The following is a 17,785-nucleotide window of genomic DNA, read 5'->3' on the forward strand; positions in this document are numbered from 1 at the left end:
ATACATTTTTAAGTAGGATGGGCAGTCATACATAAATCATTCTCCAACATTGTTGAATTCCAAACTTACAATATCATTATTTTTTCTGAGCATTACCTAATAGGACATAGCTTAAAGTCCCAAATTCAAATTTACTCACCACTGAGTGACTTAGTAAACTGAATCAATAGGAAGCAAAACACTTGAAAGTTGAACTCAGGTTAATAAATGTCTGATGCGAGGTTTTAAAATTTACTGCCACAAATCTTCCCATAATTCTAAGTCCACACACAGTCTCAGATGCTCAGGCTTGGATGATGTTGGCTAAAGATTTAAAAATTGAATTTGTGCATAAATGTTTCTGTGGTAGGCTGTGGCTGCAGTTTCCAAACTGGCAGACTGCTCACTAGTTTCTCCCTTTCTCCCTTTAAGTTCATGACCAAACATCAATATTATCCTTAGGTATTTAGAAGTCTCAGTTGACATCACTCCACTCCCAGGAAATAATCCAGAAGTTTTGGATGGCCTAAAAAGTGCCCAATCAGTGATTTCCACCCCAACTGATTTCTGTAAACTCATCCTGGTCCTTTTCATTTCTTCCTCTGTACTGTCTTGAGGCAGGAGCTACTTTATTTCATTCTTTTCAAAGATTAGCCTTTCTTCTGCCACATGGCTTTTGCATAAATTGTTTCTCTGCGTTCATGACAGCTACTCTCTTGGAACATTCTTTCTCCCCAAACCTCCAGGCTAGAACTTCTCAACTTAAAACTCCATGTCACGTTCTGATTCCTCTTGTTTTACCACCAGGTTTGTGACACTGTCTTCTTACATTCAGTAGTTCATCGTAGGCCAGTTGGCTGAAAGAAATGAACTGATAAGCAGTCTTTGGTTTTGTCAGAATATAAAAGCAAACTGTAGATTTGTGCTGAAAGTAAGACTATAACTATGATTGTTAGTGTTTTATTTTTAAATGAGCCCTGTGATGTGATCCAGGGGAAAGTACATGTTTCATTTAAGAACAATCTTTTGAGATAAAAGGCTGAAAAGGTCCTAATTCCAGAAGAGATGTTGTTTCATGAGGGACTATGGATCTTATAAACTCACTTAAAAACAAACTCCAGTTTGAAGACAAGGAGCAGATACATCAGGTCATCAGGTGTACAAAATCTTTCAACTAGAAAAGGGTGGCCACAGAAGTCAAGCCAACACATGCAGGCTTGACTCTGTTCTTACTTTTCTCTGTGAAAAATCTATGACTGCAAGCAGAGATTTAGAGGATGGCATTCTAACAATATGATTTTAGCAGAAAATGATACTGAATAAGCAATAAAAAAAACCTGTAGGAGGAATTCAGCCTTGGTTATTGTGGATTATTGGCTATTGACATCCTTTTTATTGTAATCAAGGGAATTAAAATATTTAATTCACTATAAAGTTCTCTGTCATACCTAAAACAGCCACAAGTTCAGATCCATTAAATGACATGGGAATCTCAGATAAAATAAAGTCCTAATAACAGGGGGTTCTGTGGCACTGTCTACACACTATTGATCTGACCTAAATGAATACCTTTTTATGTCACATGATTGGGACATTCCATGCTCTTCTATTCCATTCTCATTGTGAGTGTGACCGTCTCATCCTGTCCAGCGTGTTCCTTCAGAGCATGTCTACTCTTCTAGGAAAGGCAGTCTATATAATTTGAGAACCAGGCTGGGTTGGACACAGTGTGGCTTTTCAGAATTATATTTTTATTAAATGTATTGATTGACAATTCTATGCACATGTGTAAGACTATCTGGTTGTTCCCATTTCCCCCATCTCTTTAACTTTTCCTGTTTCCTACCATGCAAGTCTCTTTCTCACGTTCATGGTGTGTGTGTGTGTGTGTGTGTGTGTGTGTGTGAGAGAGAGAGAGAGAGAGAGAGAGAGAGAGAGAGAGAGAGAGAGAGAGAGAGAGAGAGGCAAGACAGAGACAGAGACAGAGAGAGACAGAGACAGAGACAGAGACAGAGAGAACCACTGAGTTTAACCAGGGCCATCTATCTGGTTTGAACAATGAAACTATTTGCTTAGACTTCATCTAAGAATTAAAATAGATCTATTCTGTTGCAGGATATTTAAACAAGCTATGAGCCCTGAAATCGTGTTATTTGCTGGAAAAGCCTGTTTCTAGTTATGGTCTGGCTCAGCCCTAGCACACATCTTTAATCCAAGAGCTTTCTGCTTGAATATTGTAAACAGAATTAAATAAAGTCAACCATAGGTCAAGAGGTAGAGCAAGCAACCAGTTGACAGGAAGTGAACACAGGATCATTAATAAAATATTAGAGTAAGAGGGAGTCAGGAGGATGGATAGAGAAATGTACAAAGGACATGCAGTTTGAGGAGTTTCATTTATTTATTTATTTATTTATTTATTTATTTATTTATTTATTTATTTATTTATTTATTTATTTTTGAGATGGCTTAGTGTTATAGAATACTTGTTTAACTATGCAAAGATGTGTTACATTTGTTTATGTTGCACAATGTTTGGTTAACTGTGTAAAGATGTGCTGCATTTGTTTAATTATGTAAAGATGTGTTGCTCTTTTACCTTGCCTGCCTAAGGCACCTGATTGTTCTAATATAAAACTGAATGGCCAACACTGAGGGAGGAGGTATAGGCAGGACTTCCAGGCAGGAAGAGTAAGCAGGAGGAAGAATTTAGGCTCAGGGGAAAGAAAGAAAAAGAGATGCCAGGAGCCAGTCAGCCAGATACGGAGGAAGCAAGAAAGCAGGACATACAGAATGAAAGAAAGGTAAAAAGCCCAGAGGCAAACATGAATAGAAACAGGTTAAATTAAGTTAAAAGAGCTAGTGAGACAAGCCTAAGCTAAGGCCAAACATTCATAATTAATGTTAAGTATCTGTGTCTTTATTTGGGAGCTCATTGGTGGCCCAAAGAAAATACTAACTACAGCTTAAGGAAGGCAAGGAGGCTTCTGGGAAGTCGGCTGAGGAGGAAGGCCAGTTGGGTGCTTTCTCTGCCTCTCTGAGCTAGTAGACTTTCACAACAGCATCTGGCTTCTGAGTTTTTATTGGTAAAAATCAAACAATTGAGATTTTAGTTTATAAAAAAAACACTATTCCTATGATTATTTATCTTTAAAGTTAACTAAGATGCTAAGGCTCATAGTCCATATAATATATATCTTTCTCTGCCTCATAGATAAAAATTACTCAATCAAGAAATTGTTTTATTTTTCTCTTGCTTTCCTGAATGATATCAAATATGCCAAAGTAATATATGCTTCTATTCTCAGGGACCTATATGGACAGTAAGTTTGGCACTAGTGAGACTATTATTGGAAGAAAAAATGGTAAATGTATAAATTTATTTTATTTTGAATTTATAATGTTCATCTATAATTGTCATAATTAATAGGCAGCTATCATGATGTGTTCATTGTAAATTTGGTGAGCAAGAGATATTGAGACCATGATTGGAAAAAGCACAGGGACAAATAGCCAAACTAGTGGAAACACATGAACTATGAACCAATAGCTGAGGAGCCCCCGTGGTACTGTACTAAGCCCTCTAGATAAGTGAGACAGTTGATTAGCTTAAACTGTTTAGGAAGCCCTCAGGCAGTAGGACCAGGACCTGTCCTTAGTGCATGAGCTGGCTTTTTGGAACCTAGGGCCTATGCTGGGACACTTTGCTCAGCCTTGGTATAGGGAGGAGGGGACTGGACCTGCCTCAACTGAACCTACCAAGCTGGGCTGATGCCCCAAGGGAGACCTTGCCCTGGAGGAGGTGGGAATTGGGGGTTGGATTGGGGGAAAAGGCTGGGGGGTGGGAGGAGGGAGGACAGGGGAATCTGTGGCTGATATGTAAAATTAAATTAATTATAAAATAAAGTATTAAAAAAATTTGATGAGCATACTATTTTTTCTAAATATATATATATATATATATATATATATATAATTAATTCTTTGAGAATTTCATGCAATGTATTTTGAAACATGTTCATCCCTCCAATTTTTGTTTTCAACTTTCCTATACCTTCCCATTCAACTTTGAGAAGACTTCTGTGTTTTTCTACTATCCTCATCAAACCCATTACTACTATCTCGCTAAATTGATAGAGTATTAAAATAATTCCCAATGACTTATTGCTGTACCCATAGATTAGAACATCTCTCAACCCTCATCAAAGAAATATAATTTTTAAAAATTACTTTAATTGTATGGATATATATGCATCAATGTGTGGGTTTATACACATGAGTGCAGGTGCCTATGAAATCCAGAAGAGTGAGTCAGATTACCCCAATGCTGGAATTATAGGAGGCTGTGAACTGCCCAATATGATTATTGGGAACTGAATTTTGGTCTTTTTATAGAATAGTTTATTCTTCTAGCCATTGATCTATTGCTAATACCATCTTTATAATGTCTAATGATATATAAGATATAGTTATACATAATATGTATGTATGAAATATAGTTTATAGTAACAGAGTCAAAGAGTATTGAATTATATAAATTTTAATGTTTGTGAATCCCCTGTGTTTGGTTTATTTATTTTTTTCAAATTAGACTGGTGGGAACAGGGAAGTACAATAAGAAACAATGTGATCATCAGTGTTTCTGGGGCTGAGGGACTGTCCAGTCCTGAAATTTTGGCACCAGCTGGCATCTACACTTACAGTCCCACCATCGTGGTAGAGGTAAGAGCTTCATTTTCACAGGAGAGTCTAAGCTGAATGGTGGAGGACATCCCTTCCAACAGTTCACAGTAGCAACTGATATTTGATTTGGGGTTGTTCATTTGAATGAGTATCAAGAAATTTGCTTATGGTTTTGTGTTAGGTGAGCAATTTAATGATTGTTTTCAGGATTCATATGAAAGCTATTTAGTATGGTAAGTAATGAGTTGTATATTGATCATTTTCTGGTAAGACAAACTGAAACATCTTGTTTTGGATCTCTTGGTTCTGATGCCAATTACTTACTAAATCACCTATAGCCTATCAAAATGATTTGGCATATTTTTGCCAAAAGAGAGTTTTACATTGAATCAGGAAATATATGAGACATAGGGTTTTAGGAACATGGTCTTAATTTTTATTTCATTATTTGGTACAACTTAATGTAGTGAAATTATAGGCACGTGGTGAAATAATTTTTTTCTAATTTTTATTAACCAAAGATTTGTGAGTGAGGAGTAGTACCGCAATAGCAGAAGGCCGTTTAATTTCTCCCTTGTTAGTTGTGTTAGCTCTTGGTCTACCCCCAACATGGGTTAAGGCCCTCTCTTTCCCAGGATGCTACTCTGAGCATCTGTAGATGCATGGCCCCACAGATCCTCCACTGCTACAGTATTATGATATTTATGCCCAATTTCTGAGAAACACACAGGACAAACTGCTCCTAATTACCATCAGTTGAATAATCCCTAATAAAAGTGTGGTCCTCTGCTCAACACTCCTTACACTCTTAATTGTGTCTTCCCACAGCACAGCACTTACACACCATTTTAGGTGCCTAATAGGGGTGGATAATAGGCCAGAGACAAAAGGAGGCAGAATTTCATGGATCATCAGAAACCAAACTCTCGACAAGTTGCGTTTAACTTTGTGGCCACTGCAGGCCTTGTTGAGCAGCTAGGAGGCCAGCTCTGGGCCTAGAGTCTTGTTTTGCTCTACTTTCTTGGGTAGTATAATCTCATCTTCATTGAAGCATCTTAACAAAAGCAATCAAGGTTTCCCAGGGCATCCATGTGAGGCTGGAACACCCTTTCCTCTCTGAGTAGGTGGCATATTCCCTGGCTAGAAGAAAAGTTGACCCTTCTTACATGCAGTGTATCAGGGGACTCATCTGGAAGCAGAGACCTATGGACTATGGAGCCTGGGTGAATGGTTCCTCCATTAACATGGAGATCATGTAATGACATCAATATGGTATGTTTCATTGGTATAGTAATATTGATTGAGCAAAACTGTCACTTGTAGAAATTCACCTAATCTCCCAGTGTGGGCATTCAATCTTGAAAGTATACCTAGTCAGCAACAGAAAAGCTGAGATGAAATCAGTTATTTGTTTCCCTCTCAGATGCCTTCCATTTCAATGTATTTTTTTAGGGCTATTTTTGTTTAACATATATATATATATGTTATGCACACACACTATATATATACATATATATGTATATATATGTATATATATATAAGTATTTGCATAAAAGGCAAATAGAGAATAGGCTCCAAGATCCCAGAATCCTTTGAGGTGGAGTTGCAGATGTGTGCAGCTGCACTGTATGTGGGTGTCAGGAATCTGATCTCAGGTCCTCCTGCTTGTACAACAGCTTACTCACTGAGCCATCTCCCAAACCTTTAAACTTTTAACTTAGAAATAATTTCAGACTCACAAGAAGTTCCAGAGAGTTCTTAGGTTCCTTTCACAGTGCTTCCTCCCATAACATATCTCTGGTCATTGAGTGACGTCAAAATGGATACATTACACTGGTGTAACAACATTAATGGAGCAAAGCCCCTCACTTAGACTTGAGGAAGTTTGCCTAATCTTCCACGGTGGACATTTAACCTCGAAAGCACACTTGCTCTCTCTCTGCATATGAGCCTGCCTTTGAAGTCCTTGACCTGGTGGTTTGGGAAGATATTTTTAAGTTTGGACAATGGTTTGTAGTTTTATATTATTCCTGACTTGTTCAAACCTAGAATCTTGTACCAAATTCTTAGCCACAGTGTAGAGAATTCATCTTCACCTCCAGGTGGACACCTTTAGAGCTTACTCACCTTCAACTCTGCATAGTACAAAGGGATTTGGGAGGTTCTTTTTGGTTTTCGTATGTGCAGTTGGTCTGTTGTCATCTTGCCCAGGCCACAGCTGAATCAAATAGAAGTCAGTTTCTCTGAAAATCAAATTCTGAGCACTGTGCCTCCCTACCAATGAGAACTTTTGTAGTGTCTAATTGGAGCCCACAGGGCCATGGCCATCTTTGTGCACTTCTTTGTGAAACACTGACTTCTTTTCTACAAACACATTGGTGGCACTCTCTCCATGCGTTGCTCTAGCCTCTGCTGTCTGTGCTAGGCCTGTCTTCTCTCAGTGGCTCTGGGATCAATAGCCAGCCTTCAGTTTCTTTCACAGAGATTCCTTTTCTCTGACATAATATTCATGAGCCCACTCTTCCCAAACCCTCCTGCCAGAGTGATTATTCTCAGACAATGGGGACAGCTCACTGCCAATGCTTCAGAGTGTCCCATATTTGTAGAGGTATTGGAGCACAGTCCTATTTAGGAGAGCCCATGGAAGAAGGGGCCTGTTGGTGACATCCATTTGATTTGAAGGGAATTTGTTACAGTTCGTGAATCAGTTTTGTAAGGAATTCTGTTTTAAAAGACCCAACCTCAGTTCTCTGGCTCTCCCTACTCAATAGGTAATACATATTTAAGAGCTGCCTGAAGGGTTAAGTCACCCCTCCCTTTTTTTCTTCCAGTGACTACAGATATATACCTCAAGGAGCTGGCTTACTCGGGCAGTTCATTTCTCTCTGAAATTTCTCTTGCTTGAATGTCCATAACACATTGACTTCCACAAAGAATTGATTTCCACAGAAAATTCCCTGCTTGCCTTAAACCCTTCCCTGCAAGCCCCTGGCTGGCTGCATAAGTATGTGACTTCTTCATGAATCCTTTGTAGAGTACCCAATTGGAATTAAGAGAAAGGGCTGGGCAGTAACGTGATCTGACTGCTGATGCACTTCTTTTATAAGAAAAGTGAGTCTTACTGACTAACATAGGACCAAAGCTGCAACATCCCTTCCAACTATAAATGCACTTGGCCAGTGTTTGTGTGTGCTCAGATGTTCCATAAATACTAATGGCACCCGGGCAGGTGATTCAACAAACACTTTCATTTGTTAAAAACAGATGCTTTCTTAGCACTGGTGCTGGCAATGGTGATGAACAAGGATGTAGCCTCTGGAATATCTTTCTGAACTTTTGGAGCATTCTTGCTTCTCATAAAGTGTTGGTAATGAGCTGGCATACGGCAGCAATGAAACTGACATGTGTGTTATTGAGATTGCCATCATCAGCCTGTGGTGTACATTCTCAATATTTGCAGTGCTTGCAGAGAAAGTGGGTGTTTAAGAGTTATCCGTATTTGTGTATTTGTGTGTGTGTGTGTGTGTGTGTGTGTGTGTTTATGTGCACATGAGTGCACACATGCATTTGCCATGACCCACAAGAGGTCTGAAGACAACTTGTGGGATTCGGTTCTCTCCTTCCACCATATATGCTCAGACGCCCAACTCAGGTCAACTTTACAAGTTGAGCCACCTTTCTGGTCCTCTGTGTTATTTATTGATATAGGCTGTCTTACTGATTCTGGAGCTACCCATTCAGTTGAAACTTGGCCAACAAACCCTAATGAACCTCTTCACAGCTCTAGGAATACACACAGGCATGAGTGGCTACTTAAGGCTTTTTCCATGGATGCTGGAGATCTGAACTTCTGCCCTCATGGTTGCATGAAAGCACTGTCCTGTAAACCATTCCCCTGCCCCTCAAGCTTTCTTCTTTGACCCCCAGTTCTTAGGTATTGGTGGATCATCGGTTTGGGTTATAGGTGTAGTCTTACTTGTGGTAGAGGCAGTCACTAGATAATCTGGAAGACAGAAATTCACATGGTATTTGCTGGGGAAGGTTTCTTTTTGCAGTCATGGTAGGGAATGAGTGCTATGTTATGCCCTTGTTTTGGATAGATATGCTGAGTACTTATATTCACCTCCTAAGAGATAAAGATTCTTCCTGAGGCTGAGAATTATTACTGCATATTCTGATAGGTTTTAAGCCTCCTGAAGGCCTCTCTGCCAACACAGCAAACTGAATCAGCCCGAATTGGAAAGCCCAGGTTGAATGGGTAAAGTGCTCCCAGGCGATTCGCCGGCCCTGCAAAGAGGAGACCAGCACGTGAGACTGAAAGAACCACGTGTCTGTTTTCGGGGATGCTGCTTATATACCCTGTGGGAGTGGTCTTGAGCCTCTCTGGGGGAGGAGCTGTGTTTGGCGGGCTTTGAAGGGGCGAGTTTGGGGAAAGAGATGGGGAGGGGAGTTGAGGTGGATCTTCCACCAGACTCCTTCCAAGCATATTCTATATATATTTTTTTTAGTGCAGGATTGAGATGGCTAGGTACTATTCTTTCTGATAATGCTTAGTACCAGATTTGATTATTTTGAAAATATCTTCCATGTGAAGACTGCTAAAACATTTCCCATTATAATTAATTGTGTTTTCATAACTAGCATAAAATATGGAATTCAATCAAATACAGGATATTGTGACATGGGTGTAAATTACTTTTATAACACCTGGTATTTCTCAACAGTGATACTTGTAGTGGATAGTTACTAGTTTCTCTATGTAGCAGTGTTTTAAATACCAATGGCTTTATGAATTGTGTTTATAGTAACTATTTCCAGATATGTCTATGTTTCCCAGGAAGCAAAATTACCCTTGGTCTAGATTATCTAGACTGTGATCCCCTAAGACCATTAATGTCTGAGAGAAGGCCCCATGTTCTTAAAGTCCTCTATCCTCTTGAATAGCAATTCAGCTTCATATACCACAATTTCCAGATATTCATAAGTGGCATTGTGGTAAGTGAATATATTTGGAATGGTAAATGACCTCAGGAAACAGAAGAACTGTTTGGAATCCCAAATAATGACACTTAGAAAAGAACAGGCCAACTTGTCCACTTGGGAAGAAAACATTCTGTAACTGGGTAAAAACAAGGAAAGACTATTTACAAGCACCCAGGGTAAAGAGCCTCTGGGGCCTATAATAAACAGCAAGCTAAAGTTAAGTAAACAGCACGATGATTGTGTCAGCATGTGCTGGCTCCTGCACTGGGTCCTGCAGGTCAATCTTTCAGACTCAGGACGACTCTAGCCCTGACTCACACTTCAACAGACTGAAGGCCTCTGAGATAGGAGCCTTCTTTCAACCTTATTGTTGTAGACACTTATTTCACATTTGTCCCCAAGAGCTTTGTATATGTGTTTTGTGGACCACGAGACACATCCAAAGAATAGGATATTTAAATTCTACCTTCTGCAGAAATTCTGCTACATGTCAGTTGTCCGAGTGTCCCTTTGGTTCATGGTTGAGTAAGATCCCCAATCATCCTTTAATTTCATGATTAAAGTCAATAAAAATGTTGCTGCAGAATGACTGAAACCATGGGATAAAGTGAGTTTATTCAACCTAAGGAAAATAGAAAATAGCTACCAATGAAAGGGCATGAGTAACCCAAGGGGGAAGAGGACTCTGAAATCTTAGACTTAAAGGGTCAAAGTAGGGCTGGAGAGATGGCTCAGTGAAAGTGGTGTTTAGATTTTGTCAACTTGACCCACGCTAGTGTCATCTGGGAAGACGGAACCTCCACTGAGAAAACACCAACCTAGGATTGGCTGGTAAGCAAGTCCATGAAGTCATTTTCTTGATTAATGATTGAAGTGGGAGAGCATAGCCCCATTGTAGGTGGTGCCATCCCTAGGCAGGTGGTCGTGGAAGGTATAAGAAAGGCAGCTGATGAGGAGCTCAAGCAAGCCAGTAAATAAGCAGCATCCCTCTATGGTCTCTGCCTCAGTTCTCGCCTAGATGTTCCTTTCCTGTTTGAGTTCTTGCTTCGGCCTCCCTTCGTGATAGTTTGTCATTGAGATCTGTGAGCCAGATAAACCCTCCCATCTTCTAGTTGCTTTTGGTCATGGTATTATATCACATCAACAGAAAATGAACTAAGAAAAAAATGGGGGTAACACTTATGCAAACATGAGGATCTGAGTTTGAATCCCTAGGATCCACATAAAGCTGGGTATGGTGTCGTGCTTGTAATCTCATGTGCTCCTGAGATGAGATGGCAGGTAGTGAAAAGAAGCATCTCCTGATGCTTATGGGCCAGCTAGCCTGGAGTATGCAGCTGCAAAGAGCACAGTGGAAGGTGTGCACTCACAACTCAGGCTTCTCTCTAGATGCCATATATGTATTGTCACAAACATACCTGTACTCTGACAGCACACACATACACACACCTTAGTGCATACACATGCACACACACAAGATTTTATTTTATTTTAAGAACACCAGTTTTATAAATGCATACAACTTATTCCATCATAAAAGATTCAAGTAAAGTATACAGCAAACAGTTAGGTATGTTCAAAAAGCTGTACAACCCATCATCACAATAACTGGAACATTTTCATCTTTCCCCATAAATTCCATACTCATTAAATACCATACTTCTTTTTTATCAATGACTTCTCGCCCTTACACAACCACTAATCTAGTTTAGGATAGATTTTCCTTTATAGGACACTCTTCACATTTGAAAATAAACAATCTGCCAGACTGTGAATAGAGTGGTGGTTCCATCCTACATTTCCACCAACCACACCTACTATCACTCTGTTTTTAGCTATCATATTAGGGTCATGTATTATTTCACTATTGCTTTGACTTTGCCTTCTCTTGATTCCTAATGACACTGGATATATTTCATACATTTATTGGCTCTTTTACATGTCTTTGGGAAATGCCTATTGGTCTTTTGCTCACTTTAAAAGTATTTTTTTATTATTTAAAGCAATTTTTAAATTGAAATATATTGATCATATTCTCCCCTCCCCCAAGCCCTTCCAGATCCTCTTCCTCTCCATACCCATTCAACTTCAAGTTCTTTCTCACAAAAACAAACAAAAACCCAATATAACAACAATCCCCCCCAAAAAAAACCAAGAAAGCAAAATAGACCATCCAAAAATACCCACCTAACAGTTAGCAAGTAAAAGCACATACACAAGAAACTGTGGATTCCATTATATGTTGCTCAGATACTCCTGGTATGAGCTTGCTCTTGAATGGTTGATACACCCAGTGTCACTCCATTGGAGAAAATGTATTTTTCCCTCTCCCAACAGGTATAAATGCCAGTTTAGAGTGAATTCTCTAATCCTCACAGTGTGCACTTGAGGCTGAATTACCTACAGTGAGGACATTCTTGGAATTCTTGGTATTACACTAGCTAGCTCCTGTTAACCTCCCAGATGACAGGGGATGAATTATATGGGAGCCTCTGAGCTGCTATCTTAGTAGCAGGATGAGAAGCTTGTTTCTTAATGTAGATTTCTCAGTTAAACGTGGCCATTTGGCCTAGGACAAGACTCTCGGACTGAGAAAGGTAAGTATATACACATACGTTTTGAAAGTACTCTTTGATCAAGTATAATTAAATCAATTATTCATTCTTCTAATAGTAGTGCCACCTCAGTGAAGCAGCCTCACAGACCCCAGTTTTTAATCCAAGTTCTGTCTTCCCAATGGTGGAGAGAGGCTGTGCTGGGATGTGATAGTATAACACTGAGAGGATTCACCTGCAAGTTGGGAATGGGCAGATAGAAACACCCACTGAATTTATTTTGCTTCCTGCAGTGAAGATTTGGTTGCAAATTCAGATTCCAAAAATGAATAGAAATTTATCAAGAATGACTGAAGCAGGAAGTGAGTGTTCTCTGCCAAGACAACCCATGGGCTAAGAAGATAGGCTTTCCCCATCTGTAACTGGTCCCTGGTTCTGTCCCACAGGAGTTAGGGCTCACAGGACTTATATTCTAGTTATTGTTCTATTGCTGTGAAGAGACACCATGACCAAGACAACTTACAACAGAAAGTGTTTAATTGGGGCGTGCGTTACAGTTTCAGATCATCATGGCAGGAAGCATGGCAGCAGACAGACAGGCATGGAACTGGAGCAGTAGCTCAGAGCTTACATCCTGACCTGCAGGGAAGAGTTAGAAAGAGGGCAAAACCAGGTCTGACATGGGATTTTGAAACCGCAAAGTCCTTCTTAAACTGTCTACCAACCGGGGCCAATTGGGAACCACACATTCGAATATATGAACCCATGGAGGTTCTTCTTACGCAAATCACTACAGCTGAATTTTGAATTTTTATATTGTTTTCTCACTTGAAGTTGTTAGTGATAAGTAAAAATCTTTGCAATTATTTGGTAGACCAAATAAAATACACACATGCACACACACACACACACACACACACACACACACACACACCACACCACACACACACACACACACACACACACACACACACACACACACATCTCACATGATCAGGCCTTTCAAGAAATCATTGTTTTTAACTCTGTCTTTGTGTGTATTACACAGCAACGAACTCTTGTAAATAGTTCATAGAATTTTTGAAAATAACTTCATCATAATTCTGTTTGATCAGAATTGAATTTCCAAACTCGTAGCAATCTGTGGAGGACCTAGATTTCACAAAAACACATTAAAATATTAAATTATTTAGATAGTATGCCCTATGAAGAAATATTGAAGTAATTTGGTAATCTAAGCAGAACAAAAGTGTATTGAAGAGATTTAGCTTGTAATTGAGCTTAGCCAGCATGTTTCAGAGCTAAATGTGAACAGGGAGAAGACTGTAACCTTAGCTATCTATGTTGGAGAGCCACTGTGTCTCCCTCCTGGTATGCGCCAATAAGGACTTCCCAAATGACTCTAACCTCATATTAGGTGTCACAGGCAACCTCCTATCTTAGGGTTTCTATTGCTGTGATAAAACACCATGATTAAAAGCAACTTGGGGAGAAAAGGATTTATTTCATTTTGTTTTTCCAGGTAACAGTCCACCACTCAGGAGACTCAAGGCAGGAAGGCATGATAGGAACTGGAGGCAGCAACTGAAGCAGGCCATGGAAGAAGGATGCTTATTGATTTACTCCTCATAGTTTGCTCAGCCTGCTTTTTTAAACTATCTAGGACCAGCTCCTGGGGTGGCACGATCCACTGTGAACTGGACCCACCCACGTCAATCATTAATCAAGAAAATGTACCATGGGTTTGCCTTCAGGCAGATCTTACAGGGACATTTTCTCATTGAGAGCCTCTTTTCCAAAATGGCTCTAATTTGTATCAAGTTGGCATAAAACTAACCAGCACACCTTCTTGTCATGGAAACATCAAGAAGAATTTAAAATGGAATGCTAGTTATTGAGATGGACAATTTATAGTGTAGTCAAGTTGTCTAGAGGTTGGTAAGTGGGAGCAGGAGTTGATCATTTGGGGGAATCTACGACAACTGAGTCCATGCAGGCTTTATCACACCTGAAAAGAATCATATAAGAAAGTAAAAAGTGCCAATAACATTCATTCTTTGCAGCAACCTTAACTTATATGGAATAACTATTTTTCAAATCCCCTTGAATTTCTGTAGGGCAACAGAGTTTGTGCAGCTGGCTATGGCTATGTTTTCCACCTGGTGACCAACCAAACATCACAAGCTCCACTCCTCTCATTCACGTTGAACATTGCTCATTCTTGTACCAGGTAATGCTGGTTAAACTCATCTACATTTAAGTTTAGTGCTTGTGATTTAGCGATTGTTTTCAATGCATAAAGGGTGCATGCTTCTTGGAATTTGATTTGAGATCGGGCAATGCTACAGTGTATTTTTTATAACCATGTTATTGGAGTGTTCTTGACCTGCAAATTTATGTATATACCTAACCTATAGAACTTGATCAGCTTGGAGGTAAGTATACATCCTTGAAGCCAACACTGTAACTGGGGCACGAATATTCATCACCTTGAACATTTTCCTGCTGGTCTGTTAACTAATATACTAATTATTGTAAAAACATGCAATAATTAGGTATTCAATGCAATATTGTTAATTATAGGTATTGTGTTATACAGTGTATTTCTAAGACCTACTCTTCTTACACAATTGAAACTTTATTTCTTTGTACTTATTTGACCCAGTTTGCCCTCCAGACAAGCCCTCACCACCATTTTATTCTCTGTTCCTGATATTTAGATCCAATAGATTTTTGATATGGGTAGTTTTTTTTTTCTGAATCTGGTTAATATCACTCAGCACAATATCTTATGAATTTATCTGAATTACCACAAGAACCCAGGATTTATCATTTGCATGGCTAAATTATATTTCATTATAAGTATATATGATATTTTCTCCACTCATTCATCTATTGATGAATACTAAAGATGATGCTTCTTTGTCTAAGTATTATGAGTAACTGTGTTAAACATGTTGATCACATTTTTTTTTTCATGGGAGACAGAGGAAAAAGAAGTCACTTTGGAAGCCATCAGGACAAAGTACAACTTTTGTAGCTCAAGAAAATTTAGTGAAGAGATACACTGAATTTCCAAGGAGTTGGTAGCAACTCATAATTCCAAGCCCTTGAGAGGCTGGTGCATATAACTCAGGAGCCTAGTGGAAAGATCAGTCTTGGAGAAGGAGCTCTTTGCTTGTGTCTTGCCTACCGCAGAGAGATAAGAGACTTACCTCAAGTCCTCATAACACAGGGAAAGGGCATCAGTTGCTAAGAGAAAATACTTGAGGAAACAGGGTGGCCTAGAGAATTTAAGAAGTAAGGCAAAAGTGTTGTTTCCAGTCAGTCAGGCCTTGATTAAACTCTTAGCATGCTCCTACTAAATTCCTTGTTTTCATTACTTTTTAAAAAGAGTAAGGTTCTTATTTGTAAAGTGGGGACAAGTCTCCTTTAGTAGAGTAAACTTAGAAAGACTGAGAGAATATCAAGGAACATGGCTATGTGTTTATGGTTAAATGCAGGGGCATGTCACAGGGTACAGACAGCAGAGACTGAGACATGAGCAGTGTCCATTACAAAGGAGGGTCTCAGGTCTTACTTATGTCTATTTTTCCAAATTTTATTATTTTTATATCTGACAAAGTACACATATACATATATACATATCTATCTGTCTATCTATCTATCTATCTATCTATCTATCTATCTATCTATCTATCTATCTATCTATCATCTATCTATCAACTCTAGGAGACATTCAAACAACTCAGTATAATTCACTCTGAATATTCCAACTTTAAATTGGATGATAGACCTAAAATGGCATTTCTGAAAAGAACATTTGAAAGTAATGAGTGAATATATTAAAAAAATTAAGACTGCTAATCATCAGGAAACTTCAAATTAAAACCACATAGAGCTATCAGTTCACACCTGTTAGAATAATAGGATGAATATATCTATCCAGAATGATAAATGATGGTATTGGCATGAATTTGAGTAAGAAAAACTTATAAATTACTGGTGGGGATGCTAGTATTACCATTATGAAAACAAAGAAGAAAGAAATTAAAAATATAAGTACCTTTTGAGCCAGTAATTCCATTACCTGATATATATCCAAAGAAAGTCAAATTGACTGAAGAGTTATTGCACTCTCACATATATTGTAGCATCATTTACAACAGTGAAGGAATGGAATCAATCTGTCAATCTGTGACTATAACCCAACGAATGGGTAAAGAAAGTCTTTCTCTGTCTCTGTCTCTTCTCTCTCACACATACATGAATATGACTAAGCCTTAAGAATGTGAAATATCATCATTTATTATAACATGGATGGAACTGAGAATCATTATCATTATATTAAGTGAAATAAGGCAGACTCAGACAAGTACCACATGATCTCACTTATATGTGGGATTGAAAATGTTGGCCTTAAAGAAGGTGTAAGTTGAAGTGTAGTTATCTGAGGCTGAAAGTGAGAGGGTGATGAGGAAAGTTGGTCAGCCTGAGTTACAGTTAGAAGTAAATTCTGGAGTTCCACACATCATGTTAATCATAGATAATAATGCTCTGTATATTTAAAGAAATACTGGAGAGCATACCCTTAATATAAAAATGATAAATATTTGAGAAGATAGACATGCATGTCCTAATTTGAACATCATACAATGCAGTTGTATATTGAAATACCACACACACACATCTGTGAAGATATTCTATGCCTATGTGTCAGTTTTTAAAAATGAATAAAACCCCTTTTAATCCCAATGGAGAAAATGTTGATTAATTTATCTTCATTCTTTGCTTTGCTTCCTAGGTACGGTCTCCTTATATATCCTAAATTTCAGCCACTGTGGAATAATGATACTGGCCTCACTCTCTTCCAAGATTTCATGGTTTGGGGAAGTGCAGGTGGTGCCCAGGTATGACTTTTTAAGCATATATATATATATATGTATATATATATATACATATATATATATATATAAAAGCATACTATATATACATATATATGTGTGTGTGTGTGTGTGTGTGTGTGTATCTTTGTGTCCTAGAGTCAGATTGTTACATCACTCTATCTAAAGAATAGCAGTTTAATGAGAAAGAGAACACTGTGATATTATCACAACTAGTGTCAAAGGCATGATGTGGTTGTGTGTGTGTGTGTGTGTGTGTGTGTGTGTGTGTGTGTGTGTGTGGTGTTGAATGAGCAAATCCCTCCCCAGAGGTCATTTTCTGCATGGGTTCCTGCAACAGTCCTAGTAGAGAACAGGGCTATTAGGGACATTTCCAATCAGGAAGTGTCAATTGTAGAGGTTCATTCATGCTTCCCTTCTAGTTCCTACTTATGACCAATAAATAAAGAACCAGAAAGTAAAGGGCTTGTCAAATGTCTCACACTTGATCAGGAACACAACCGACTGAAGAGTACAGACACAAATATGTGTTTGATAGTGTAATGTCCTTAACAACAAATGTTCCAGTCTTCAGAAAAACATGCTTCCTCAATGGAAAAGTTTCAGTTCTAGCTGTCATTTACTTTAATCAATGTATTTTATTTTTGTTTTTTTTTCCTCAAAAGAAAAAAATAGATTCAT

At 38.6% G+C, this 17,785-nt stretch overlaps 1 protein-coding gene across 1 annotated transcript in view; it reads left to right on the top strand.

Annotated features, from left to right (window-relative positions):
- Pkhd1 (PKHD1 ciliary IPT domain containing fibrocystin/polyductin) overlaps positions 1–17,785 on the top strand; it is a 462,210-nt gene that overhangs the window by 206,874 nt on the left and 237,551 nt on the right. The window contains exons 42-45 of the mRNA XM_059282214.1: positions 3,288–3,344; positions 4,571–4,701; positions 14,318–14,430; positions 17,005–17,110. Coding sequence (XP_059138197.1) covers positions 3,288–3,344; positions 4,571–4,701; positions 14,318–14,430; positions 17,005–17,110 — 407 coding nt within the window. The remainder of the gene's footprint in view (positions 1–3,287; positions 3,345–4,570; positions 4,702–14,317; positions 14,431–17,004; positions 17,111–17,785) is intronic.

This window comes from Peromyscus eremicus, chromosome 16_21, assembly GCF_949786415.1.
Source record: "Peromyscus eremicus chromosome 16_21, PerEre_H2_v1, whole genome shotgun sequence".
NCBI classification, from domain to species: Eukaryota; Metazoa; Chordata; class Mammalia; order Rodentia; family Cricetidae; genus Peromyscus; species Peromyscus eremicus.